At 40.5% G+C, this 27,602-nt stretch overlaps 3 protein-coding genes and 1 long non-coding RNA gene across 6 annotated transcripts in view; 3 read left to right on the forward strand and 1 right to left on the reverse strand.

The window, feature by feature from the left end:
• Positions 1–2,260, reverse strand: part of LOC106544784 (uncharacterized) — a 2,864-nt gene extending 604 nt beyond the window's left edge. Inside the window, exons 1-2 of the long non-coding RNA XR_001313264.2 lie at positions 2,173–2,260; positions 1,859–2,069 (exon numbers count right to left, since the gene is read on the reverse strand). This is a non-coding gene — a long non-coding RNA (uncharacterized LOC106544784). The remainder of the gene's footprint in view (positions 1–1,858; positions 2,070–2,172) is intronic.
• LOC106544783 (aquaporin-4) overlaps positions 1–3,652 on the forward strand; it is a 13,715-nt gene extending 10,063 nt beyond the window's left edge. For all 3 annotated transcript variants that reach the window (XM_087710398.1, XM_087710399.1, XM_014061169.2), the window contains 2 exons: positions 2,168–2,248; positions 2,875–3,652. In XM_087710398.1, the coding sequence (XP_087566524.1) occupies positions 2,168–2,248; positions 2,875–3,084 (291 nt within the window). In that variant the 3' untranslated portion in view covers positions 3,085–3,652. The remainder of the gene's footprint in view (positions 1–2,167; positions 2,249–2,874) is intronic.
• A 5,614-nt stretch (positions 3,653–9,266) lies between these two features.
• MIP (major intrinsic protein of lens fiber) lies at positions 9,267–20,993 on the forward strand. Its single transcript, XM_014061170.2, has 4 exons — positions 9,267–9,734; positions 14,100–14,264; positions 14,950–15,030; positions 15,989–20,993. The coding sequence occupies exons 1-4, from the start codon at positions 9,375–9,377 to the stop codon at positions 16,172–16,174; spliced, it is 792 nt and encodes a 263-aa protein (XP_013916645.2). The 5' UTR covers positions 9,267–9,374; the 3' UTR covers positions 16,175–20,993.
• A 5,614-nt stretch (positions 20,994–26,607) lies between these two features.
• The window catches only part of TIMELESS (timeless circadian regulator), a 61,278-nt gene continuing 60,283 nt past the window's right edge, over positions 26,608–27,602 (forward strand). The window contains exon 1 of the mRNA XM_087710400.1: positions 26,608–26,670. The gene's annotated coding sequence lies outside the window, so the exon portion shown is untranslated. The remainder of the gene's footprint in view (positions 26,671–27,602) is intronic.

Raw genomic sequence — 27,602 nt, forward strand, 5'->3', positions numbered from 1 at the left:
TGTAAACTTTTGCATAGCAGCTTTGCGCAGCAACAGATAATGAACAGACAGTGTCAAAACCGTAATCCATCTCTCTCAGCAACTGTAGCATATAATTCCCTATTGATTTTTACATTCCTATGTGTTATACTGCGTGCTGCTTTATTATCTGGATATTTTAGGAAGCTATCTTAAATGGCTGGCCTTTAACTATAATAAAAAAAATGTTCATCTCCCACAGTGTTAGTCTATGTTAGCCTGGTGAGATAGTCCAGACAAGAAGAGTAACCAGAGGTACTAGCTCTTTCTTTATTGTAAGGTTATATTAACAGAATCTTGCAAGACTGAAAGTATCCCCTTTCCTTTAAAAAAATATCCTGTTACATGATAATTATCCAATCTTCCTCCTGTCTCCCAAGGTCATTCCCACAGACCATTACAGGCTAGAACCAGGAAAATTCCAATTCTAGTTCACTTTGGCCATCAAAGCTCCTTGGATAATTTTAGTCTCTCTCTCTCTCTCTCTCTTTCTCTCTCTCTCTCTCCCTCCCTCCCTCCCTGTGTGTGTGTGTGTGTCCCTCTCTCCCTCCTTCCCTTTCATTCTCTCCACCCAACCCACCCAACAGAATTGCTGTGGTAGGAAAAGGCAGGAGGAAGGAGTGCAGAGTATACTGCCTTGAGCTCTTGGAGCCCCACCGAAAACTAAAATAAATAATTAATTGTGAGGGATGGTCCCTTCAAAGGGGGAACTGATGTGATGAATTACAGTGAAGTGGCAGTTTCTCAGGAAGGAGGAAGCCAGGATGTGAGGGCAATCTGGCTGCGACATCTGTCACCCCATTGATCGCCAGGGTTGATTCGGTTGACCTGGCTAGCTAGGCGGGTGTCCCCTCCCTCCCTCACTGCTCCATGTGCGTCCCTCCCAAGCTGCGCACTCGGTGGAAGAGGTCGACCATCCCAGATAGAAGGAATGTACTGATATTTGGTCAAGGGTATATGATAGCTGCACTCCCCTGCTAGAACCTCCAAACAAGCTCAAGGAAGGAGGAAGGACTGTCTTGCCCCAAGGACTGGGGCAAGACAAGAGGCAGCCCAGCCCAGAGCTGGATAGGAGACAGAGGAAGAGAGTTCCTAAATCTCCCAGGGTATCTCCATCAGGGTGATAGTAGTAAAGGTTACTGTGACAAGATTCTGTATACTGTGTGTAAGCAAATAAAGAACTGAACTGTGGCTGGATTGCTCTATGGCATTCTTGGACAGAGCCTAACACCAATACCTTAAAAATGCTCAAAATTTCAACAGATTGAATATCACAAATTGGGGGGAAATGCATACAATACAGGGAAAATTTGAGAGGTTTTTTTTTCATTTTTTTTTCATTTTATTAGCATTTATAGGCCGCCCTTTTCCCTGAGGGGACTTATATAGTCTTATATCTCTCTGTGTATACATATTACATACAATTGTGTGGTGGTTTGGAACCCTGTACGCCACACCTGATCCTGAGGTGAAGTTTCTAAATAGAGTTGGCATAAGCAAAGGAATATATTTCCCCAGGGCAAAACCTAAACTTGTTTAAATGTAATTACAGGTTAATTGAAAAATGCCATTAATACGATTACTACCTATGTATTTAATAAATTCCTTCCTCCTATTAAAAATTACAATGCGTAATACAGTCAGTCCTAAAAGATCAAGAAATACTGTAGCTCTCCCCTTGGCCTCATTTTAGTCTTGATTCTTCCCTCTCTCTGGCAAGGTCATCCTCTTTATTGAACTCTTTGTGGATCCTTTCTGGAATATTGATTTTGTTGCTATTGTTATTTTATTCCACCTTTCTTGCATATAACAAGGCAGAGAACATGCCACACATTCTTACCTCCTATTTCCTCCAGAACAACTCTGTGAGATGGGTTAGCATGAGAGTGAGTGGCCTGAAGTCACACAGCTGGTTTTCAGGTCAAAGGTGGAATTAGAACTCATAGTCTCCTCTTTCCTAGGCTATCACCTTCACCACTATCCCAAATTGGTTCCGGCCAAGAATAGTCCTGAAGCTCAGCCAATGCTCCAGCCACAGCTAGAAAGACGACCTTAAAAAAAAAAAAACACAGGAAAAACTTCATAGAATAATCCTCCAAGAGAGGAACTGAAGCCCCATTGCAGCTTGTATCCAACTTCTATTTCCTAGGGTACCTTCTCTGGGGGCAGTATGAATCCAGCCCGATCTTTGGGTCCAGCTGTCATCACAGGATTCTGGGAACATCATTGGGTAAGTGGTCACTGCAATGGAGAGGAATGGCTTATTCCTAAGGAGAAGAATAGCCTGAGATTTTCCATCTCTTGGGTGCCCTGGAGGGAGTGGGGTCAATTTTAGTAGTTGTCTCTGGATTGCCTACCCAAGAGACACTCCTTTTTCCTGTCAGATAACTTTCTGGAAGTTCCGATTTAGGACAACCTTGAATGGATGATTATATTCAGCATTTAAATCTACAACTTGGAACTTTTAAAGTATTTTTTCTATTGCTAAATTGAATTTTCAAGGTATTAATATAAGGCTACCCAGAACTTGCTGGAGAATAGAGACACATATTTCCATTGTTTAAAATAGTATTTAGGTTTACCTTACACTCCCATCTTTACTGGTTCCAGCCAGTGTTAGGTATTTTTTCCCTCCAATATGGGTTTCCCTGCTTTTTTTTCTTCCTCTCTCTCTCTGCTAGTCTTCCCTTATGCTTACCACGATGTAGCTTGAGCCTTGCTAGGATTCTTTACAACCATGTTCTTGCCAATCTGTTGGCTCTTATGTGATCTTCTCCCACCCTTCCAAGGGCTGATATATACTGCTTCAGAAACTACATCATGGCTCTCACGCGATCTCTCATTCCCACTTTCCAGGTGTATTGGCTCGGCCCTATTCTGGGTGCTGTTCTGGCTGGAGTATCCTATGAATTCTTCTTTGCTGACAGCGCTTCACGGGAAAAGCTTGTTGCCTGCCTGACCTGTCGCGACATTGAGATTGTGGAGGCGGCCAGCATGTCTCGGTCTTCACTTTCTGCTGCTCCTCAGGCTAAATCACCTGACAAGGAAGAACATGGCACCGAGTAGAAAGCTACAGCAATTCCCCATCTCTTTGTCTTCTTGTAAAGCCTCTGTTCATCTTCCAGCTTCCTTCCACCTTATGCAGCTTCATATATATTTATATCTGTATTGGCATTAAGTATTGAGGTTGGTGCTCTTAAAGCACAGCACTGCCATCCTGACCATACCAGATTTCTGATTCTGTTCACAGTTTACAACAGAAATAGTATCAAATAGAGTAATCCAAGGGAGGATAAAAGCCAGGATTCCTAGATTCTCATTGTTTTTAGATAAGACCTAGTGCATGAGCTCATTAGCTTCATTATAGTTGGAGACACCTCCTTTGCCACCATCAGTCTTCAATCACCTGACTGATTTTAGATACACTTAATTTAAAACACATGTAAATGGAAAGCTCATGTAAATCCCACAAAGATCTCAGAAGTATTTTTAGAGACTGAAAATGGTTGCTGCCTAAGAGCCCAGTAGTTCATTTGGAAGTATATTTGCCTGTCAAGAAAAATGGATACAAGTAAGGTGTGGTAGCAAGGCCTACCGGTTTGGGGAGGCCTAATAAACGTTCTACTGTCCAATAGTTGAGTATTTTGTCCTTGATCAGTCCTGTGATGGGTGAGGTTTTATGGGGGTGCTCATGATATGCCCTAGAAATGGGTAGACCTATGGGGCATTGTCCCACACCCCAAAAAAATTGCTGATCCCATGATTTAGTGAGATAGATCTACAGAAGATCAAAAAAAAGGTTGATCCAGTTTCTGTTCTGAGGACAGATATAATAATCTGAGAGAAAGGGCTGGAAATGAGGCCTCCTGCCTTCTGTTCCAAACTCTGTTTTTTTATTTTATTGCATGACCTTGGACAAAAGCTTTTCTCCAGATCTGTCTCTCATCTGTATTATACTACTGCATGGTACTATAGTGTGTACTGGTGTATCTATGGGCAATTAAAAGTAGATTGTCAAGACCCAAAGGTGCTTTTTCAGGAGGCAATTGGACTTTCTTGTTTTTCCTTTTGAAGACATTTTAAAGTGAAATGCCTTCAAAAGGCAAAACCAGAAAGTCCAGTTGCCACCTGAAAAAGCACCTTTGGGACAACCATGACCTGGATGATTGAGAATCTTTGCAAATTTTTAGATGGTCAAGAATTTCTAATTTCCGATTGATGGACAACCAGCCACAATATTACTCCTTTACTCCTAAATTAGATTGTGAATACTCAAGTATTCCAGTGCCTAGATTCCAAATTCTTCCCTTCAGAATGTTATGCGAACTTTTTTTTCTTCTAAAATTCAACGTAGTGGAACCAGAGTTCTAGTCAAAGCCAGAACAGATTCTGGAAGCCTGAGAACCCTCATGAGCAAACATTTCAGGAAAAGCAGCGTGTTTCTCTTTGCCACATGGATGGAGTTTGACAAGAGGCCTAAGCCAACACACTCACACCCACCCCTGAACCTGATGTGCAATAAAATACGAGACTGTGATTGAGCATGCATATGCTGATTCTCCTCTCCTGTGTCCTTCAAACATGCTGGCCCTGGTCAAATGCTGAGCCCAGCATATCCCATTGTCCTTGCTTCTTTCCGACTTGGCAGTTTTTCCTCAACTTGCCCAATCCCAGAGCAGGCAGATAAATCCCCTACAGCAGAAAGAGAATTAGAGCCTGTTGAACAGTTCTGATTAAATAGCTGCTTCAAAATGCTATGGTGACAAATATTCCAGAGAGGCCTCTTTTGAAGCACAGAGGGCCCTGCTGGTTTTATCCTCATCCCTTCCACTGAGCAGTTAACCCATAAGACCCCACCTCCAGAGATGTATTTCTACCTTGGGTATTCTCTCTGTTTAGCTTGATTTGCTTATTCATTCATTTATTTATTTTTATAGCTGGCCTCAATCCCAGTGGATTCTGAGCAGGGTATAACAAAGTCAAGAGGAATAATAAAAAACAATAATAAACTATTATAATAAACTATCCAAAAATGAAACATCACAGAAGCCCATAGAACTACACTAATGAACTAAGGGTGAATATAACATGGATTAGAATTGTTTTAAGCAGGGCAGGGGTCACCTTGACCTCCAGGAGAAGAATATTCCATAAAAGGGGGGCCATCCCTCTGGAGGCCTGTCACCTGGTTCGTACTCTGTGTACCTTGGGAGAAGATAGGACCTGCAAAAGACTCTCCGGATACCTTGTCTGGATGGGCAGAATCAATTCTGCCAAGGTGTTTCCTGATACATCCTGGTGCTTCCTCTTAAGTTTTTTTAAAATTATACAATTACCCTGCCTCATTCAGAAATGTTACAGGGATCCAGACAATATTTTTCTTATCTGTAACCTTTGTGGGTTTAAGATTACCTTTGGCAGGGCTTCCATGTTGGGTTTTTTCTTCTTCTTTTCCATTGAAAAACCATGTAGATAATACCATTCTGGGGTTGCAGAAGAGACATTCAGCCAAGTGACAAGAGACTCATGTAGCCTGCTTACCTTGCCTTATGGCAGAAGATGCCTTTTTTTTTTTGTTCACAGAGAGATCTGTGATATCATTCAACATAATAGCTGAACTACAGGGATATGGAGTATAGAACACAAAGAGCTGCTTATCTGTAACATATTTTTGGCAGGAATTATTGGTGATATGGTAGGGAGTTGAAGTTCAATACATGAGCAAAACAGTAGGTTTGGGAAGGCTGAAATATAGTAGAGCCTTCTCAACAGTTCCTTATGGTTGCTTATTCCAATGGCATCAGCTAGCAAGATAGCGTTAGCAGCAACTGCCTACAACTAAAGTAAGGCTTAGTCACCAAACTAATATTCAGGAACCATAATTATATCTTGACCATTAGGACCATTGTTATATCTTGACTATTGTGAGCGATATCCTATTCTATCCCATCCCATTGCATCTAGTGAGTACTAGTTTATTTTGTTCTATTTTAAACCATAACAATAATATTTATAGTTAATAGCTATCATCCTCCATAGTTGTTCAATAATTCTATCTCCCAGCTTGTGAACTAAAATCATTAGATCTCAGTCTAAAAATAGCTCTAAGCGGGGGGGAGGGGGAATTTTAGATAGCGGAGGAAAAATAGGTAGCGTATAAATTGGATAGAATTGTGGGAATCCCTGAGATAAACTAATGTGGTTTGTACTGATAGCTTCTACCACCTTGCATCAACTCACTGCGATGACCAGCATTATGGGAATTTTATTTCAACCAAATTGTGAAATCAGTCGTGCAATCCTATATTAAAGATTCTATAGATTCTGGGATTGATAATGAGTGAATTGTTTCAAAAGAAAAGATATCAGAAGACAGCTGGGGGGAAAATACTGTACAGCAGGCACAAGAATACCATACAACATCAGACATGATTCCAGTGTTCAGAGCCAGTCAAAACAATCACATAAAGAGTTTTGTAAAAGAGGGGGGCTATTCAAACTTGTACCTAATTCTAGGAAAAATATCAGAAGCAAAAACATTCCGAGTCTGAGCTGATTTTAATCAATGATCATGATAGGTCTATTCACCCAATCTTCTAGGAGAAAAGTGTCCAATGGGATAAGGAGAAATGGTTCAGAGCTACAAAACAAAGCAATGTATTGGTATTTCTGAAAACTGCTAATGACATATTGACAGTTCTGTGCTCAAACTAGGCTGGAAATAGTGGAACAGCTCTTACCACACTGTATCCTATGGAGGAATACAGGAGGAAAGGCAGGTGGAGTATAGAAAATGTAAAATCATAAGACACCTGACATGCCTTCAGTTTCCAGTCCTAGTCAGAAACAATTTCATAAAGAATTTTAAGAAAGATGAGTCTTTTCCTACTCACACCTAACTTTAGCATAAACCTGCACCTGACAACAATTATTTTTCTGCCCAGTCCCAGTGGTGCTGCCTTCATCTTGCCTTCAGCCCATGAGTGAGACAGCCTTAACACTTTCTTAATGCAGCATTTCTCTTCCCCTGCTCCCCATTTATTCAAGAACAGTCAGAAGGTGTGCAAAATCTATCATTTATTAGATTTTTATTCCACTTTTATTGTTTTTATGAATAACTCAAGGTGGTGAAGATTCCTAATACTCCTTCCTCCTCCTATTTCCCTCACAACAACAGTCCTTTGAGGTGAGATGGGCTATAAGAGAATGACTGGCCCAAAGTCACCCAGCCAGCTTTTATGCCTAAGGCAGGACTAGAAGTCACAGTCTCCTTGATTTCTCTAACCATTTGACCCTACACAAAACTGGTTCTCTGTGATGTTGGAGGTATAACTGGGGTAGCAGAGAACTGACATGAACATCTCCAGGCATCTGTTTCTGTAGTGCTTTCCTTCTCTTCTGGAACCTTGAGCAAACCCTATCACCTTAAATCTTGCTATCCCAGAATGCATCCTTACTGGGCATCCAGAATAGGACCTTCCCATGTTGCTGACTATACAATTGTACTGCATAATGCTGTATAGGCAGGGATTGGTTTCTCCACTGGCCAAAATCTGAATGTCATCAATCCCTAATCACTGTATAGGATATATGCTGGAGTAAGATCTAGCACTCTGCCCCATCCTTTTTTTCCTCTTTGTTTTTCCAAAGGACTGTTGAGCTATTGGTCTAATGATTATTAGTTGACAAGGAAGAGTTGTCTCTCTTGCCTGCAACATAACCATCCTTCATTAATAATGTGTGCTGCTTAGTTGTGGCCACTGCCATAATGTTCCTAAGAACTGAGTATATGTAAAGGAAGTGTTAAACTCTATGGTGTTCTTTAATACATTTCCCCAAAATAATTACTCTATTGATCTGTCAACCTACTGATCTTAAGTGATAAGAGAGAGATCTTGGCTTCCATCTAGCAATCAACCAGAGTTGTGGAACGCTGGATAAGTATAGTTAAAGAGTTGTATTTTGAGAATGGTTCCCCCCCCCCAAACTGTGTGCAGGTGGACAAGTCAACCTATTCTTCAAAACATAGCACCTGAAGCAGTTGCAGAAGTTGGGTTCCAATCTTCCTCATAGAACAACAGAAAATCAGAGGAAGGCCCTCTGTCCATCTCCCATGCAACATGAATAGACATGGTATTCAAAAATAGGAATGGTTGGTACCGGTGAAATATCCGTCTGTCAGGTGCTTTGGGTTATAGTTTTTCAGTTTAGGAAGCAACAATTTCAACTGACAGAATTATTAGAACAACAACAAAATATAAACCACAAATTGGCTGCAGAAACCTGGTTTCTGGTCCGTGCCAAAACAGCCGTACACCACAGGTACAGAACCCAGTGTCCAAATGAAAGGAGGAAGTCCAAATGCAAACCTGACAGATCAACCCTGACTACATCAACTGAAGCCTCTTTCTCCATGTTCTTAAGACTATCCATATGGAAGGTCTTCTGCTGGCATAATATTGAAAATACTACTTGCATTCCAGGACATCTAAAGTTATCTTCATGCTCCCATAACAGTGGGCTGATAATGAGTAATGAGACAGTGGCAACATACAAAGAAGTATGTTCACTACCTTCTGGACACACTTAGGTGGCAGTGGAGATGCACTCAGAGGCAACAGAGCTATAGTACCGCAGTGATCATCCATCAAAGTAGCAAATTCCATTCCAGTATAGTTTTCTGACAACTCGTGAATTAGTTGAGAGCTCTTCAATTCAGCAATGGAAAAAACTAAAGAGACAATATCCAATGACCGCAGTGGACACTTCCCTGGCAATCACACACATGATCCAAAAATGACATGTCACAAGTATTCAAAACCTCTGGCTGCTTGCAAATGTTGGAATTTAGCTTGTTTCCCTCTCATGAACCTCTGCATTGGGAAGGACATGCAAGCGCCCCCCTAATGCCCTCCAAACTGCTGGTGTGGATTGTGAAGGAGGACTCCAAACCACTTCCCCTACTTCCCAATGAATGCCACTGGAGCCATTTGTTTGGGATCTTACTACCATAATTGCTAAGAAGAAAATGGAAGTAAATCATCTAAGCAAGGAAAAGGGAAAAATTGGAAATGAAAGGGTTCGAATTATTGGAGTTAAAGCTCTGTTAGCAGCTACAGGAGCTAGGAACCGGCTTATGGCTAACCTTTATGTCAGACAGTGAAGAGTTAAGAGATTTTAATCAGTCAATCTGAGTTCCCACCTCCTGGGCTGGACTATACTAGCAAACCTTATAAAGTTCACAGCCACAATACAAAACAAGGGGCTTAGGTGGAGGGGTGGTGCAGCAAGCAGCAGTGAGCTTCAAGACCATCCTGCTGCACCCTGCTCAGTCTCTGTCCTCCTCCTGACCCGTCATGTGGGAGGCACGCTTATCCTCCTTTTGGAGAGCTGTTTTTGCCGAGTTCTTCGGGACTATGTTCTATGTGTTTTTTGGGCTGGGGGCTTCCCTCCGCTGGATTGTTGGCCCCTCAAATGTTCTACAGGTGGCCCTGGCTTTTGGCTTGGTGGCAGCGACCATGGTGCAGTCTCTAGGCCATGTAAGCGGTGCCCACATCAACCCAGCTGTTACCATGGCTTTTCTGTTGGGCTCGCAGCTTTCCCTCTTCCGTGCTGTCTTCTACGTGGTGGCCCAGGTGTTGGGAGGACTGGCCGGTGCAGCTGTGCTTTATGGAGTCACCCCGGCAGCACTACGGGGTAACCTGGCACTCAACACGGTAATGGGATCATGCAAAGCTGTCTCAAAATGTTTTTAAGAGCGGGCATCCCTACAGCTGTAGACAAGAAATGAGTTAGCATTGCTCTGTGTAGGAAATTCTCTAAAGGACTGTGCAATGTGCTCTTTAAAATCTGGATTACTAGGGAGATTATTGGGAGAAGGTACAAAGTATATCCCATATAGGAGGGCTTCTTAATCCTAAATCTAGAAGGATGAAGCTGCTAGCATAAAACCTGAAACAAGGATTGAAATATTTTCATGGGTATATTATTTTTCATCTCAAGAAGTATCTTGGAGTAGTTATTGGGTAAAAGCCATATTGCCCAGGATACTCAACATATGATTTTCTATGAGTACCGAGCATAAAAGACATTACGATAGAATTTGATATCAGTGTAATTGGATATAGTAAGAAAATTAGTTAAAGAGAGGGAGTATGAAAGAGACACAGATTATTTTTTTTAGGATGGTAAGGGTGATATCAAAGGCCCTTTTCATGAAAGAATGTTATCATTGTTTTAACTTTAAATCAGATCTGCAATTAGTTTTGAAGTAAATCACTTCTACTACATTTTGAAAGAAAAGCAAGCATAGTTTTCCCAACCAAATCTTTGGATTCCCCAGCTGTCTGGTTGATCATATCAGAGAACATTGTCTTTGTTAAAAACAATCATAATTGAAGATTTACAGATATTACCGGAAAGCCCAGATTTGCTTGATAGTGAGATGGGCAGCATATAAATTTAGCAAATAAAAATATATATATGTGTGAGTTAGTATTAAATCTAATGATTTTTTTTATGTGAAAACCCTTCCATTCTTGATGTAAAAAACCCACTCTACTGCTATTAAATCAGCTAATACTATCACTATTACTAATTGTGAAACTTTTTTTTGTTTGTGTAAACAAGTAAAGTTAGAAGTTTGCGCAAAAACACAGGAATATTTCAAATGAAAGATGAAGTTCAGGATTCTCATCCTTTGATACAGTAATGGCATATTAAAAGCTTCCCTTGAATAGTACAAGTTTCCCTTGGTTAGTAAATTCCCTTTTTGAAGTAAATGAACTGTTTTCAGGAAGTAAAACTACTGTATTTAGAAGCCCTCAGACTAGCATTTCAGCTGAGTTTAAAAGCTTTTTAATTATGGATTTTGAATTGACATATTTTGGATTTGAGCAATAATTGCTACATATTTAAATATCAATTATCTGAATGAAAATTGTACTAGGAATGTATCTTGGAATAATCAAAGTCTGAGTGAATTAGATTGTTTTAAATACATTCTTTGTTAGTGTACTGTACCTGTCATATTTTTACATTTTGCTGGTGAACTAATTTCAGATATTAAATTTTGGAGGTGTGCAATAATGAATATGAAAATTCCTAGATGAATTCTTATGATACAATTATGTTCCAGATGAATGGAAGGCATCTGTATTCATCCTTTTCTTAGATATTACTATCTTAATTTTATTTGGCGGTTTGTCTGTAGCAGCCTAATGGCCTAACAGATTTTATCATGAGGCTGCCTTTAGACCAGTGGTTCCCAAACTTGGCAACTTTAAGACTTGTGGACTTCAACTCCCAGAATTCTCCTGCCAGCTCTGCTCCACACAAGTCTTAAAGTTGCCAAGTTTGGGAACCACTGCTTTAGACTATTATTTTAACACATAATGTCTCATTCAGAGGCCAGCTATGGTAATACAACAGAATTTCTATAGTTCAGGGTTGAATTTTGAGTACTTGGTCCTCTGTGAGTTTGGTTGTTTTCTCACAAATGTTTCATTACACAACTAAGTAACATCACTGATTATGTTACCCCGTTAGTAATGAAACATCTGCAAGCAAATAACCAAGTTCAGAGAGCACCAAACCCCCACAGACTGGGAATGAAATGAAGGCAACTTTATGAGTACAGAGCCGAAAAAAGGCACTGTCATGGTGCATTAACATCATTGAGTCTTCTAGTGAGAATCCCTAAATTGAACTGATTTCCTCCCATTTTTGCTATGGGAAAAACTCAAATATATCCATTAGTTTCCTTGCTGATTCGGAGCTTCTCAGCACTGCCTGGTTGACTTTCTGCTAGATCAGGCAGGCATCTGTTTTTGAAGGGCCTTAATCCCTCACTTGCCTGCCAAGCAGCCTCAAGGCACATTTCTCTGCTCAGCATCCAAAATACTGTATTTTCCACTTTACAATACATTGAGCTACAGGTTTCCATGCAGAAACCATGGCCTCTAGTTGCTTTTAGACCTCTACTTGTTGCACTAAAATACAGATAGTCCTCATTTAGTGACCATTTGAAATTATAACAATTATGAAAAAGTTACTTTGCAGCAATTTCTTGCATTTATGACCTTCACAGGCCTGTCAAGCAAAGGAGAGGTAAAATAAAATCATGTGATTTCACTTAGCCAATGTTTTGCTTAATGGCTGAGTTGCCCTTCCCAATTGTGGTCACTAAATGGGGACTACCTGTAGTCAATATAAATTTTGCCTTGTAAGTCAAATATTGCTGTTTTGAAACTCAGCAGGGGCATTATTAGTATTAGTGTTGGTATTATTTCCAAGTCTCTCTGTGCTTTTATTTTTTGAATCAGTAAAATTCCACCATTTCACTGATTTTCCCGCCACATGAGAGGAGAGTATCACTTTCAGCTCCCAATTGTACAAATAACCTGTTCAGTATGAAATGTGCTAACCAGCTGTTTCCAAGACCTTGACTCTGAGGATAAAACTGTATGCAATTGGAACCCATTATTCATCCAGATGCAGTTTGAAATGTGTGGGTTGGGTGAGCATGCACCCTGTGCATTAAGCATGAGATGGGCAAACTGACAGAATGTTAATTCCAGTCCAGTCTCAAAAGAAAGATATCAAAAAAAGAAGACCACAAACCAGAGAGACAGTAGACTGAAGGAAAACTAGCAGGGATTCGCTAGATACATTTTATCTCACTCCTTGGTGCTCTGAATACCAAAAAGGAGTTGCCATTTTTTTTTTGCCAAAACGTCACCTTGGATGACATTGTGAGAAATTAAAATACCCCCCTTAAATTCCCCTCAATTAAATCCACTAGTCGGCAAAGATGGGTGCCCATCAAAACATACTTCAAGCCAGGAACTGATCCTGAAGCCCAGTCAGCTGAGAGTAAAAAAGGACTCTGCAAGCAGGCCAATGATTTAGAAAGTCTGCAGATTCACAACCCACAAATTGGTGCTTGAACTTTTACTACAGGGAGAGAGGCTTATCCTGTGCAACCCCCGTGAACTCCTAATTTTGAAGCGTGCACTGGTGGGGCGGTGAGACATAATTAGGTGAAACTGGTTGGAAGCAGAAATGGAGTTTGTGGATTCAAGAATCCCTGCTCTTACATTTCCCCCTTTTTGTTTACCCACTGACATGTATATACTGTACGCATGTATATGGTGAGATAAACAAAGGGATGGGGGAAATTTTGGGTTCGGGTCTCAGAAGAGGAAAATGTTTAGTGCATTAATAAAAAAACTGCTTCCTTGGTTAGAGGTGTAGTGTGGAAAAGTTGGACTAGATGGCTTTTATGAGTGATTAAATGATTAATCCTAGATTAATTATTGAAATACTCAGGTTCTAAAAACCAAGTTAGGATGATTCGTAAGGATTAATGGCTCATCAGCATTAATTAACAGGGTAAACATGTCCCTGGGAGTTGTCTGGATTCAGCCTCCACCCTGTAGACAAGAGAGAACTAAAGGAAGAAAATCAGCTATATGTGAGACACAGGCCTAACCCTATTAGAAAATGCATCTGTGTTTGATTTATTCACTTGGTATAGATAATAGACTCTCAGATTTGTCTCATTCATTTCCTCCTGGCTGCAGACTTCCTGTGGCTTTATAAACCTATTTTACTTTCTTTTATTCCTGCCCCACATTGTTGAACCTTTAGTTTGACTAGAATGAGGTATGGCAGATAATCACATGGGCACTATTAAAATGTAATATCTTCATTCTACAAACTTATTCTAGATGTAAGTGCAATCAGTGTTTCCTCCTGGTATGCATACATAATTTCTGGAAACCGAAGCCTCTAAAGCAGTGGGTCTCAATCTTCCTAATGCGGCGACCCTTTAATACAGTTCCTCATGTTGTGGTGACCCCCAACCATAAAATTATTTTATGTTTTCCGTATTTTTTCAAAAAAATATGTGTTTTCCGATGGCCTTAGACAACCCCTGTGAACAGGTTGTTCGACCCCCCAAAGGGGTCCTAATCCACAGTTTGAGAACCACTGCCCTAAAGGTATAGTTAGGTATGGAATGAATGATAACTTTTGCTGTTCCTCACGGTTTTATCCTTCCACATATCTTCTGGCTACAGATCCACCCTAGTATAAACGTAAGCCAAGCTACCATTGTGGAAATCATCCTGACCCTACAGTTTGTCCTCTGTGTCTTTGCCACCTACGATGAGAGACGTAATGGACGCATGGGATCGGTGGCCCTGGCAGTTGGATTCTCCCTCACACTTGGACACCTCTTTGGGGTAATGATTCAATATGGAAGATGCACCAATATATATACCCGGCTGTAATACATTCAGGCAGTCTCTGTAGTAGCCACCTGACCAGGCCTGGATGGAGGATTAGTCCTCCCAATACTTTCCCTCATTCTTAACTGCACCCTATTCTTCCAGTTTATTTTTCTTCTGTTTAACCATTTTGAATCTATAAAACAGCGGAGAAGGGGTCTTTCTTTGGGGAATCTTTGGGGATGGTCATGCTTTTTTGTGGAGCAGCTTTTATCATGGTCAGGATTTGAAGAAGGCTTTTGAAACTAAGCCTGTGGCCACATGAAGTAAGTTCAGCAGTTCTTGGAATTCAGGTGAATCACTCTTGCTAGAAAGTATTTCCAGGTGGCAATATGTAATCTACTCAGCATAACAGCTTACTTCTTTCAATGTTTTAATTGTATCTTTTAAACTGCCTTTCAATGGGTATACATTATTTTTAGTTTATATTATTTTTAAGTTTGATTTTGGTGCTGTAATGAAATTATTGTTGCTTTATTATGTATTTGCTATTTGCCTTGTGCATGTGCCTAAAGGCAGTATATAAATACTAATATTTAAACAAACATAAATAAGGGAGTTGGATCCTTTAGGATTAGAAACCTGAATTGCATGATGAAAAAAAAATCTTTCCCTGTCATAACCGTACTCTTTTTTTCAGATGTACTACACAGGAGCTGGCATGAATCCTGCCCGATCCTTTGCCCCAGCTGTCATTACCCGTAACTTCACCAACCACTGGGTAAGGGAGGGGTTTGTAAGGATAAGAAATGATGACATCTTACAGTTCTTTGAAATAACAGTCCGGAGGCTGAAAGATTATTTGAGTTTCCCTCTCTGAAGTTGGAGAAACAATTGCAACTTCAAAAGGGGGAATCTTTTACATCTTTATCCAAAGCAGCATCCACACTCTTGAAATTTGGCTCCCAGGAAGTCCCAAGTGAGATAATATTTGGTTGAGAGGAGAACATAGCAGAGGCAACTTGGGTGCATTTTAATCTTCCATAAAAGTAAATATTTTTAAATAGCCCCCCTAAATAAAATGCAGTCAGTTTCAATTTTTATTCTGTGGGTAAGTTGAGAGGGGAGAGCCAGTTTAGTGTAGTGTTTTAAAGCAGCAGGTTAGAAACCAGGAGACAGTGAATTCTAGCCCTGCTTGAAACACAAAGCCAACTGGGTGATCTTGGGTCAGTTCCCTTCTCTCAGCCCTGGGAAGGAGGCAATGGCAATGCCTTCTGAAATCTTGCCAACAAAAATAAAGGACTTCCCCAAGCAATTGCCCGACTCAAAAAGAAATAAAATGTTGAGACAGCACCGAAAATGTTGGAGCATCCCAATGTCAAACTTATTTGACCTCACTTTATAATTCTACTAATTATCAGGTGCATGACAACGTAAGAATCTAAGCTTAGTGGCAAAAATTACAAGCAATCTTGAGATTGGGCAATTATGGAAGAGTCTTTGCTCTACTTGGAATCCATTTGCAGGCTTATTGATGAGACTGATTAGAGCTGCTGGGTGGTCTGCCAGTAATTTATGATTTATCAATAATGGGTGAAGAGGGTTTCAATCTGCTAATAATGGGAAAAGGCCCTGGGGTATTTTTTTTCCTGAAATGCTATACGCTAAGATGTTTCTGCATCCCTAACCTATCTTATTCTTCTTCCCCCTTCCCATGCTTTTGTCTTTTGTTTTTCCAGGTATATTGGGTTGGACCAATTATTGGTGGTTTGATGGGTGGCTTTTTGTACGACTTCATCTTATTCCCTCGGATGCGTAGTATCTCAGAACGTCTGTCTATTCTCAAAGGTGACCGGCCTGTTGCAACCAATACATCCAGAGAACCTCCAGGGGATCCTATTGAGCTGAAGACACAAGCACTATAAACAGTGACCGTAGGGTGGCACAACATAGCACATACACACATCTCTGCTCTGGGGAGAGATGGGGCAGAATAACTGGCCCAGTATACAGACTGTTATTGCTCCTGGCCAGTGGGAAGTGGTTGCACAAAGGAGGCACAAATCCGAGGGGGAAATATGTTATCCAGTCTTTCTCTCTCATAAAAATAAAGTAACAGACACACAAAACATGGGATAATAGAATGCAGAGAGTGCAGTTGGGAGGGGGGGGGGACTATGTCATTGCCTGATTTTTAAACGATTTATTTTGCAGTGAGAAGTCTTAAAAACAGTTTTGTGCGGGGAAACAAAAGGTATAAGAGAATAACTCTGCTTTTGATTCTTGCAAAACTTGCATTCCCTTCACATCTATTATGCTGAGTCACCCTTTGCAGACCTCGCTGCTCTCCCTTCTGCGCCTGAGTTGTTGTGGGAGGCAGATTGTTTAGTGTGGGATTGCTAGAGTTCTTTGTTGAGTTTGCCATTGGCATCTTTCAGTTCCCCTGCTGCTCTTAATATTCTGGCTCCAGCTTTGTGCGCTGTGCCAGCAAGGTATGAACCCTTGGCTCAAGTGGGTTTGAGGACTTGAATAGGAGGAACAATTCTTTCCTTCCGTCAAAGTAGCTTCCCCCCCACCCTTGGAGGAATCATGCTCAGATTATCTATTGACATAGGATGGTGAGAGTAGTGAGGAAGAGCAAGTGACTTGTGGCCACATAGAATATATACATATATAATTTTGGCTTGTGAGTACGCGAGAAACAAATTTGGGGGTAAGTAAATGCAGAGCAAGAGCCAGAACTCCCACAAGGAACAAACATCACTGAATAAAGCATGTGCTTACATAGAGAAGGTCTCAGTTCAATTCCTGGCATCTTAGGTAGTAACCTCAATATGCCGAGTGCTGATCTTGGACCTGTTGCTAGTAGCCATCTCTGGATTTTTCTGCTACGCAATACATAGCTCCATTATGAAATTCCAAAGGCCAGGTAGGGATCTAGCAGCTTAAGTAAGAACATCTTATAACACCTATTTCAAACATCAATCACTAAATCAAAATAAGTTTCCTGAGAGGGGGGAAGTATCTAGCCTTTTATTTAAAATATTTATTGGTGTGTTTACTTTTGTATCGTTTATTTCCATCAGAAGCTGCTGCTGTTTCATTTTCCTCACTATCCCACATCATTTATCTCAGTGCTTAAAAAAAATGAAGTGAAATAGAATTAGGGCATGGTCTCATTTACTTTAGGATAGGGTTGCTATATCTAGACTGCAGAAAGCGTGGCAGCCAACAGAAGGTACCAAAAGGGTTTTATGTATCTCTCTGCTGCCATCTAATTGTCAGCTAGCCTATCATAATATGGGAATTCTACTTTAAGCAGATTGAAACTATTCCATCAGTTTGAGTTTAGCCTTTGAAATTAAACTTTCCAACCCCACAACTTCAACCTCAAAGGCACACTTAGGGCAAGAGAAGAATAAATCGAACACAAAGGAGACTTGACTTTGAATATGAATCTCTATAATCCTCCCCTCATCCAAACTACATTTTATAAATTGCTTTTTAAACTGTAGGCGTAGCCATACATATAGCTTCAGTGAAGTTCCTTTCATAAACATAGAACTTGTGAAATGTTGTGTGCTCCATTTTTCATTGCTACCGTAGTCTATTCCAACATATTCTCTGATACTATTTCACCTCCCTTTTCTTATTTGCTATGAAGACACTGCATGGTAATAGTCCTTTTTTGTAGAATCTTCTAGGACCTCAACATGGAGAATCAATAAAGCTATAAAAGATGATGTACTTTTTAGAACTGAAAGTTCTGCTCAGATACAGCACAAGTAAGAAACAGCACAAACTCTGACCAAACTAAACCAAATAACTCCTCCTCCTCACCATATTAACAAATGCAAACAGTATATCTCAAAAGCCCCTAAAACTACCCTCTTCATTAACCAAAACTAATCTCTGGTCTGATCACCATGTTTCGTAATGCAAAGTAATCATTCATTTGTATCTCACCTTGCTCCATTGAGGTCAAATTTATTCCTCCATGGTTTACCAGTAGTTTATTCAGCAGGCTAAACTGTATTTTAAAAGCAAAATTTGTTGCCCAGTGATTGGTTTCATACATCATCCTATGCTATAAACCAGAATGACTAGATTCTAACATCATGTTATATCAAATCTGAAGTAACCACATTATGATTTAGTACAGTGTATGAACTCAGCCCATATTAAAAGATCCACATGTAAATTATTGGTCTTCTAAAAAATATACATCTTGTCAAGAAATTTGGTATCTTTACTGGAGTATCTCTTTCAAAAGTTCAAAAAGATCCAATTTTTGCTGACAAAGAATGAGTATGGCTTTTAGAAGGAGTTAAGGATAGGGAAGCTTTTAGCTGATCTAACAATTTTTTTTTTGAGTATCAGCATAGGTATACTTGGCCATTGAAGCAGGAGGCCAAGATCTGATGGGAGGAGGGTTGAGTCATTTTGCTTCACTTATAGAACTACTGTATATCCCCCCTCCCTCCAAGAGCCTTGAATGCTGTGTTTCTGGAGTTCCCCAAAGTTTCTAGTTGCTATATGTTGTAAATATGATGCCGACTAGTTTGGTCCAGCAGAATTTCTCTCATAGTTAGATGAATTATCTATTTTACACTGCAGGGTTGGTTTTTAGGCTCCTTATCTCTATCAGCAGCTTTCCCAACTAAATAGGTTGGAAGTGCAGTTCCAAATTCCCAGATATCATTGGCTTATTGAGATCTAAGAGTTGCAATCTGATATATTGGAGGGGGGCAAATTAAGAAAGGCCAAAATGTGAGCACAAAGTGGTTTATATACTGGTCGGGCAAGCAATTCTAATAGTAGATGTGATTTAAGAGAGTTCACAGACAAACTATTGGAATGAAAAATGGTGACCAATATCTCAAAAGGAAAATGGGGAGGGTGGTTAACAGTGAGTGATAGGGGTGCAGATAGGGGTGAAATGATGTCTGGGGCATGTTTATGAATTCTGCAGTATTAATATTTGAGGTAAATCCTATTTTTCCTATTCCCCCCCCCTTCTCTCTACTACAACTGTTATAACACAAATGGTGTAAATTCAAGGTCAGTCAACAGAATTGACTTGGAATCACTCCACCAGGGTCCATCATCAATCCAGCTGAGTTATAAATCAACACAAACAGGATGAATTTGTCTAGTACAACAGGGCCATTTTATTAGGATTGATTTGCACTGTAGTTGGAAATGGTTCCATTCAGATTATTTACAGGAGATGACAATTTATTTTGTATGTCTTGCTTTTATTTTTCCTGCCACATGACGCCAAGATGTTCATCTTTTTCAATGAGCTGTTTAACTTTCTGTTTCACAGGTATAAATAACTCTTTAGTTGTTGTGTTGGGATTTATTTATTTAATTAAATGCTACAGTTTATTTTTGCTAATAGCTCTGCATCAGAGAAATCTGGCAAATGTACATGATTACAATTAAGGAAGAGGGACATGGCATGAAGCAGAAAAGTAATTCAGCATTTTATACATTCATGTCTAAATCGCATGAGTCTCTATTCGGCCCAAAGACTTCAGAATACAGAGATTTTTACTAATTCCAAAACCTACATTGAATATAGTGGCACTTTCTTCTTTAATACAGTTATACAATGGAATTGTATAGGAAACTAAACCCATAAATAGATCTATGCACTACTCAACCTTTCAGTTTCAGAATGATTGCGTATTGTCAACTAAATACATTTTGAATGTCAGTGAAAGGAGAACATAATCCCCTCTGTTGTTCCACATAAAAACCTTAGCTGGACTGATACTAGCAAATACTGGGAAAGGAACTGTGCCCTCAGGGCATGGAATGGAATAGAGAAACAGCTATTCAACATTCAGCCTAGCCTACCCTGGCATTTGCAAGCCAAGGCTGCTGCCTGATGCACAGCTGGCTGTATGTCTCTTTCAGCAGCACTTACAGTTATCGGAGAGAGAGCGATTGTTTCCGTGGCTGTTTGCGAGCTCCAGAAACAAAATGCTACATTAAGATCCTACTTCTTACCTAGCAGGGTTCTTATTATGCTGGTTATGTTTGAAATTGGAAGATAAAAAGCTGCTTCAAAGCCAAGATGACTGAGTTTTATTGCAAAGTAGAGCCAAGTGTATTTTAAAATAGGCACATAAAGTTTATATTCTGTCCTGAATGCACACATGTGGCTTATATAAGAAATAGAATATAAAAAAGGCCATTTTAATTAAATTTCAATGTATTTCCCATTTGATTTATATGCCTAGGAAATGACAATCCTAATTTTTTTTACCTCAGTCTCCAAGATCAAGCAGCTCAATCTGTAAAATGTTGCTGGGATAAAAATACACAATTGACAGTGGCAAACAAAACATCATTATTCCATGTTGTATGTTCAGAAAAAAATATTGTAAAGACTTTTATATAATTAAATTAAACACCATCATTAAGGATCTCAATCTAAAACATCTTGCTAGATTTTTTAAAAAAGTAATTGACAGTCCCAAAGAAAACATTAGTACCTCCATGCTTTGTATCCACATAAACACCAGTAAAAACTTTCACAAGTATGTTATATAATGAAATGAAAAAGAGAGAGAACTAAAGGGAATGAGAAAGATTTCTTGATGCTCCATTCTTGTTTATATTAACATTGTTATTTCTAATGCATCCAATTATTTATTTATTAACCTTGTGAATTCCCATGTATTCCCACGGAAATATTTATATTTAGCAATTATAAAGTGTGCCCTGCATGAATACATGAATAGTATTCCCATAGTTATTGCCAGGCATTGCACTCCTGCAAGTTCCTTTACATTACATTATTCTTGTATATTTAATAGTGTCTGCTGGGAGGATGATAAAATACATGTAGTCCTCGACTTACAACAGTTCGTTTAGTGATTGCTCAAAGCTACAACAGCACTGAGAAAAGTGACTTATGACTGTTTTTGACACTTATCACTGTTGCAGCATTCCCCATGGTCATGTGACTCATTTTTCTGAAGGTTGCAGTGCCTTGGGGTCATGTGATCACTTTTTGCCACCTTCTGAAAAGGGAAAGCCCGATTTACTTAACAACTGTGTTACTGACTTAACAACTGCACTGATTCACTTAACAACTGTGGCAAGAAAGGTCGTAAAAAGAGGCAAAGCTCACTTAAATGTCTTGTTCAGCAACAGAGATTATGGGCTCAATTGTGGTTGTAAGTCAAGGACTATCTGTAATTGATTGTACATTTAAAAAGCTATGTGTGTAAGGTTAATGAAGCATGCTATATGCTGTACATAATAAAAGAATATGTGTGTGAGAGAGTCTATAAACACACGTACACACATATTCTGAGCCTGTATATTTATGTAGTGAGAGAGAGAGAGAGATCTATCTCTACCCTTTTCAGTCAGGTAAATCAAATAAATAAATATATAAATAAATCCAGAGGGCTTTTTAACTGCAGTACAAGAACATGACAGAAACATGTAACTAAACAAACCATGGTATGATATGTCAAATCTTGTGGGGGGGGGGTATGGTAGTTATATGTTTAGCTCCTTAACTCTGACATGAATGTAGGTTAGACCATTTGCTTCTTTTTAGAATCTATTAGATTTTCAAAAGCTAAAGTTCCCTGACTCCATTTGTCCCCTCACCCTCCCTTCCCTTTCATTGAAAAATATGAAGTAACAAAACTTCTAGATTTATTCTACTGATGAAATTTATCTCCCTATCCCAGTGTTGGTGAACCTTTTCGGCACCAAGTGCCGAAACGGAAGCATGCGTGCAAACGTGTGGGAGCGCTGGAAACCAGAAGAGCAGTTCCCCGGCGCACATGCGCGCACCGGGAAGCTGAGTTTCTGATTTCCAGCATGCACATGCATGTCAGTCACCTGGTCTTCTGGTTTCTGACATGCATTCGCACGTGAAAACTAGCTGGACGTGTGCATGCGCATACCGGAAACCAGAATTTCAGCTTCCCAGTGCGTGCATGCGCACCAGGGAGCTGCTCTTCCGGTTTCTGGTGCACACAAAGACCAGCTGGCCGGCATGCCAGAACCCAGAGGAGCAACAGGAGACGGCTGGCGTGCCTGGAGAGATGGCTCTGGGTGTCATTTCCGGCATGCGAGCCATAGGTTCGCCATCACTGCACTATCCTCTAAATAACAGTGCATCTTTAAGGTAGATTATCAGCCTTTATAAAAGACAGATATCTTCATTTAATTTCTATTTCTATGGTCTCCTTTTTGATGTTATGGCTGGAAAACTAATTTTTGTATGTCATATACATACTGGTTCCCAAATCCACTTGACTAAAGTACCCCGTTTTATCTGTGTGGCAAATGGCCATTTCTACTCCAGATATTTATAGCATGGTCTAGCTAGCATGATGTCAATATACCAATAATGCTTTATATTGCCAAAGCAGTGGCTGGGTGGCACTAGAAGACATGGATCACTACCATGAAAATTGCTAATCCCTTTTAATTCCTGTAATCACTTTTCTTTCATTCATTTTATTATGGCAGAATAAATAAAGCCCATCTTTCCTGTTCCTTTCTAGCTGCTTGTTAATTGGAATAATATATTTTCAAATAGAAAAATAGAAATAAAAACCATCAAAGCATAAAAACGATGATAAAACTGTATAAAAACCATAAAACATATGCAGCAGCTGTATAAACATATAAGCATAATCATTAAAGGGCCCTGCTCCACAATTGAAACCTGAGGCTTTCCAAAAAGCCACAGCCAGGATATATGCCCTTTAAAAGGTGGGCACCAAGACATACAAGTTTTTCTGGACCTTGTTGGATGACACTCCTTGGTAGACCTGGCACTCCTGCCAGATGTATCTGAGAAGAGGCACTCCATCAAATAACCCATCACATGCTATATAGGGCTTTATAGGTCATTATCCGCATCTTGAATTGAACATGGAAGAAAACTGCCAACCAATACAGCTTGTGGAACAGAGGTGTAATGTGCGCTGATCAGGGAGCACACATAACTGTCCATTTTGCACCTGCTGGAGTTTCTGGGCAACCAGAACCAGGTCCCTCAGAAAGGGCCTTTTTCACCCAGCCTATTTGAAAGCAAAAACACAACATTATGGATGGATTTTATCCCCTGCACTCTTAAGGAAGCTGGGTGAAAAGCCTCCTGAAATCCAAGCAGGATTTCCTGCTTGAATTTTGTGATGGATCCTTTTCAGCCTGCCCCCAGGAATTAGACGGAGTCCTCTGGGCTGGCAGCAGCATGCAACCTTCCCTGCCCAGCTTCTGTTGATTTTCTGAGGAAGATGGCAGGGAAGTTTGCACATAGCAATCACATGATCACAGGGTGTTTGGCAACCTGCTGTAAATGCAAACAGGCTGCCAAGCATCCAGATTCCAATCACGTGACTGCAGAGGAGTTGCAACAGCCATACTTTCCATCATAAGTCCATTCAGCACCATCATAATTTCATATAGTCACTGTTGTGTACTCGAGTTAGGACCAGCCGTTGTCTATCAAGCCAGCAGGTGATTATTATTGGTTCCCGCACGGAGGCGTTCCGGCGGGAGAATGGCAAGGTTCTAATTGGTTGACGGATTGACAACTACCATATAAATAGCTGTCAACCCAAGCATTACTGTTCTGTTGAGTTAGTGTTTTTACTGAATAAACTACTGTTGAATGCAGAATCGCCTCAGTCTTTACTCACAGCCACAGAGTATTTAATAGTCACCAAATGAATGCTCATTAAGGCAACGTACAATAATCCATTTGAGAGGTGCCCATAACATGAGTGACCAAGAGTAAAGCCTCCCAGTCCATAAATAGGCAAAACTGATGCACAACATGAAGTTCTTCACATAGGATTCATGAGTTCATTGGTTGAGGACTCATTGGTTACACATAGAGTTTCTTTGGGGCAATGCCACCGCATCCAGAACAAGGGGTGTTTTGCTAGCCAGGGATCACCGAAGCGGCTGGCTGCCTCTGTGAAAGGCATTTTCTCGGGCAGTGTTATCTTACCTGCAGGACACCTGAATGCCAGTAGGCAATCAGGGGAGGCTCCTTTGGTGCCCCTATGCGGTTTATTCGCTCATGGGAATCGAGCTGCTGACCTCAGCAGGACCAGGCTCAGCATCTTACCATGTGAGCCACCAGGGCCCCCTACAAGGGGTGGTAAATCACTGAAACCAAAAGGCCCCCAAATCCAAACCCTTAAGAGATTTGAGCTGACACCTGTTTTCCCCAACCATACCTCCACAGTAACCAGAGACCAAGGTCAACAGCGGCATCACTTAATACCTTACCCCATGGTGACAGATGCTCTCATCCAGAGGCTTCCTGCAGATGTTAAACAGAAGGGTAGAGAGAACCAAACCCTGTAGAACCCCACAAAGTAGGGTTGAAGGCGAGAGGAAAATCAATTGGAAACAGCCATCCAAGAAAAAGAATCTGCACGATACAATATCTTTCACCCTCAGCTCCCAAAGCTGCTCTAGAATTATATCATGATCAATGACATTGAAAGCCATCAAGAGATCAAGATGACTAAGGATGGATGAACTGCCCCCATACCAATCACACCAGAGATAATCAACCAGCATGATCAATGCTGTTTCAGATCTATACACAAATCTGAAACTTGATTGGAAGGGAGCCAGAAAATCTGTTTTAGTCAGAATCTTCTGAAGCTATCGCATGATCACTTTCTCAATAACCTTCCTTAAAAAGTGAATGTTAGATACTGGGTGAAAGTTTTCCAGTATGGTTAAATCTAGTTAACGGCTTCTAGAAGAGAGGGTGAACAAATGCCTTTTTAAGATTCTGCCTCTTGCCATACATTTCTTTGTCCTCCCAACAAGCGTTGCCCTCTTTCAAGTTACAACATTGCACCAATTGGGTTTAGCATACATTTATGATGATTCAATAGGATTAGAAGGCATTCATACTTCTAGTACCTTAAACTGTTGTTAGTAATCTGCACCTGTTTCCAATGACTTTGACCTATCTCAACAAATTAGAATAAAGCTGGAAGGGACCTTGGAAGTCCTCCAGTCTGGGCCCCTGCTGAAGCAGGAGAACTTAGTGGAACAACTTGCCTCCAGAAATCGTGGGTGCTCCATCACTGGATGTTTTTAAGAAGAGACTAGAGCCTAGTCTCGCCTTTAAAACATCCAGTGATGGAACACCCACGATTTCTGGAGGCAAGCTGTTCCACTGATTAATTGTTCTCATTGTTAGGAAGTTTCTCCTTAATTCCGTGTTGCTTCTTTCTTTGATTAGATTCCAACCACTGTTTCTTGTCCTGCCCTTTGGTGCTTTGGAGAATAATTTCACCCTTCCCCTTCTTTGTGGCAGCCCATCAAATAATGGAATCCCCCCCCCCCGCCCCCCCAGTCCTTCTTTTCTCCAGACTAGCCAAGCCCAAATCCTGCATCCTGTTCTTCCTTTGATCATTTTGGTCGCTCTTCTCTGACTGATAGTTTGCTAGTATAGAAAATAAGCAAGGATTGCAATACGCTAAATAAGCACCTACTGTGTAATACAATATGCAAAAGAAGCAAGCACTGTAATACAAGAACCGGCGGGGAGAGGCTTCACTGCTTGGCATACTGTATGCATATATGAACTTCCCGGTCTTAGTTTGGCTCCACCCATTGATCCGCTGAAGGGAGCTCTCATTTAAAAGGGCGATGCCACTGCCGAAGTGGAAACGTGGGGTGAAAAAAAATGATCCCATGAGCAATAGGGCAGTCGTTTTTGCCGCATTTTTATATAAAGGCATCAAGGATTGCAACCACAATCCGAAACGTGCAGCTAAAAACTGTCACGACGTGGGTGAATCATCAGAAGAATGATTCGGATGGGCAAAAAAAATATCACAGGGGAATTATTTCAATTCCCTGGATTCTTAGGACGCTTTGTATCTTGAACCTAATAAATACTTCATGCCGCAATTCTGCTTGCGATTTAGTTATTCTGCTTTATAAAATTTGGTTTAATATGGGCAGCGTGACAATTGCGAATTGTGATTTATTTAGCAAGGCTTGGCGTGTCAGCACAGCCAGGCAGTAACAGGTGTACCTGCAAAGCCTTAAACTAGCCCAAACTTGGGAACTTTTAAAACTTGTGGACTTCAACTCCCAGAATTCCCCAGCCAGCATTGAAGTCCACAAGTCTTAAAAGTTCCCAAGTTTGGACACCGCTGCCTTAAATGATCTTCCCGGGCAAGGAACGGGGTTTATTTTGATGGGCTTGTCTCAGCAATGAGCAATTTGTGATCGAGTTCCTTTGTCGGCATCGACCCTTTAAAAGAGCTACCGAGCATTTTTAGCGCCATTTCAAGTTTAGGAGGCGGGAACTGCGGTGAAGGACGTCGGGATCCAGCTGCTTCTCCCGCTGCAGCGAAAGCAGGACCTAAAAGCACAAATGGAGGGCCTGGTAAGTTGGGTAGATATCTGTGCATCGGGCGGTGAGGTGCAGCGATTATTGGAGAGAAAGCCCTAATGGGGCTTCTTCTCTCCGGAATAATATATGTCCCATTGGATTCTGTGCCCTCCCGTTCAGCGGCCATTTATTAGGAAACGAGTGTTAGTTAATGACTTCTGTGCAGCTTAATTTCCGATTGAATTAGCTTTGCAATCCTTTCCTGAAAGATAAATTCTTTTGGTAAGGCTCAAATATGTTCAGGATTGGTTTGGGCTGGTAGTTTGATGACAATTATGACATGCGAATTATATTTATTTGGGGGGGGGGTGGACTGTGTGGAGCTTCTCAATTATCCAGATCACAATTGTCTCAAATGTGCTTTTTTCCTTCAAAAGGCGACTGGGGATGAGGTAGTCCTCTGCCTCTATATTTACAGAGTATTCAGAAGTACTCTAAATCAGGGGTCACCTACCTTTTCGGATCTCAGGGACCACTAAATTCATAATTTTAAATCCCACGAACCACTAATATGATTTTTTAAAATGATAAATAATATATAGTGGAATATAAAAATGCAAACAATTTTTCTGCGGACCACCAAAATAATTTTCTCACGGACCACCAGTTGGTGACCACTGCTCTAAACCATCTTGGGTGTGTCACAAAACACTGGTTAGCCAAGCAGCTCTTAAATCTGCTGGCATATGGTATGCACCCAGTTCTAGTTGTTAAAAGTTCTGAGAAACTGGCTAGAGTAAACCATGGGTACCTCTAGGCGAACTTGACATATGCAAATGCAGCCACAGAATTCTCTGGGATCAAATCAGACAGATTTGGGCTGCTAAGGGAAAGCTGAAATAAAGCATTCAGGACACCTGTAATAAAAGTATGAAGTGGGTTCCTACTTCTGATTTAGATCAATTAAGAGTTGGATTTGTGTTGTT

The sequence above is a fragment of the Thamnophis sirtalis genome, unplaced genomic scaffold (assembly GCF_051295495.1).
Source record: "Thamnophis sirtalis isolate CommonGarterSnake01/CBP01778 unplaced genomic scaffold, rThaSir2_p1.2 scaffold_3, whole genome shotgun sequence".
NCBI lineage: Eukaryota > Metazoa > Chordata > Lepidosauria > Squamata > Natricidae > Thamnophis > Thamnophis sirtalis.

Excerpts from the sequence above, each read along its gene's own strand:
- MIP (XM_014061170.2), top strand. The coding sequence starts at position 9,375 with ATGTGGGAGGCACGCTTATCCTCCTTTTGGAGAGCTGTTTTTGCCGAG. Across the intron at positions 9,735-14,099 it reads GTAACCTGGCACTCAACACG|ATCCACCCTAGTATAAACGT; the intron begins GTAATGGGATCA and ends TTCTGGCTACAG. Across the intron at positions 15,031-15,988 it reads GTAACTTCACCAACCACTGG|GTATATTGGGTTGGACCAAT; the intron begins GTAAGGGAGGGG and ends TTGTTTTTCCAG.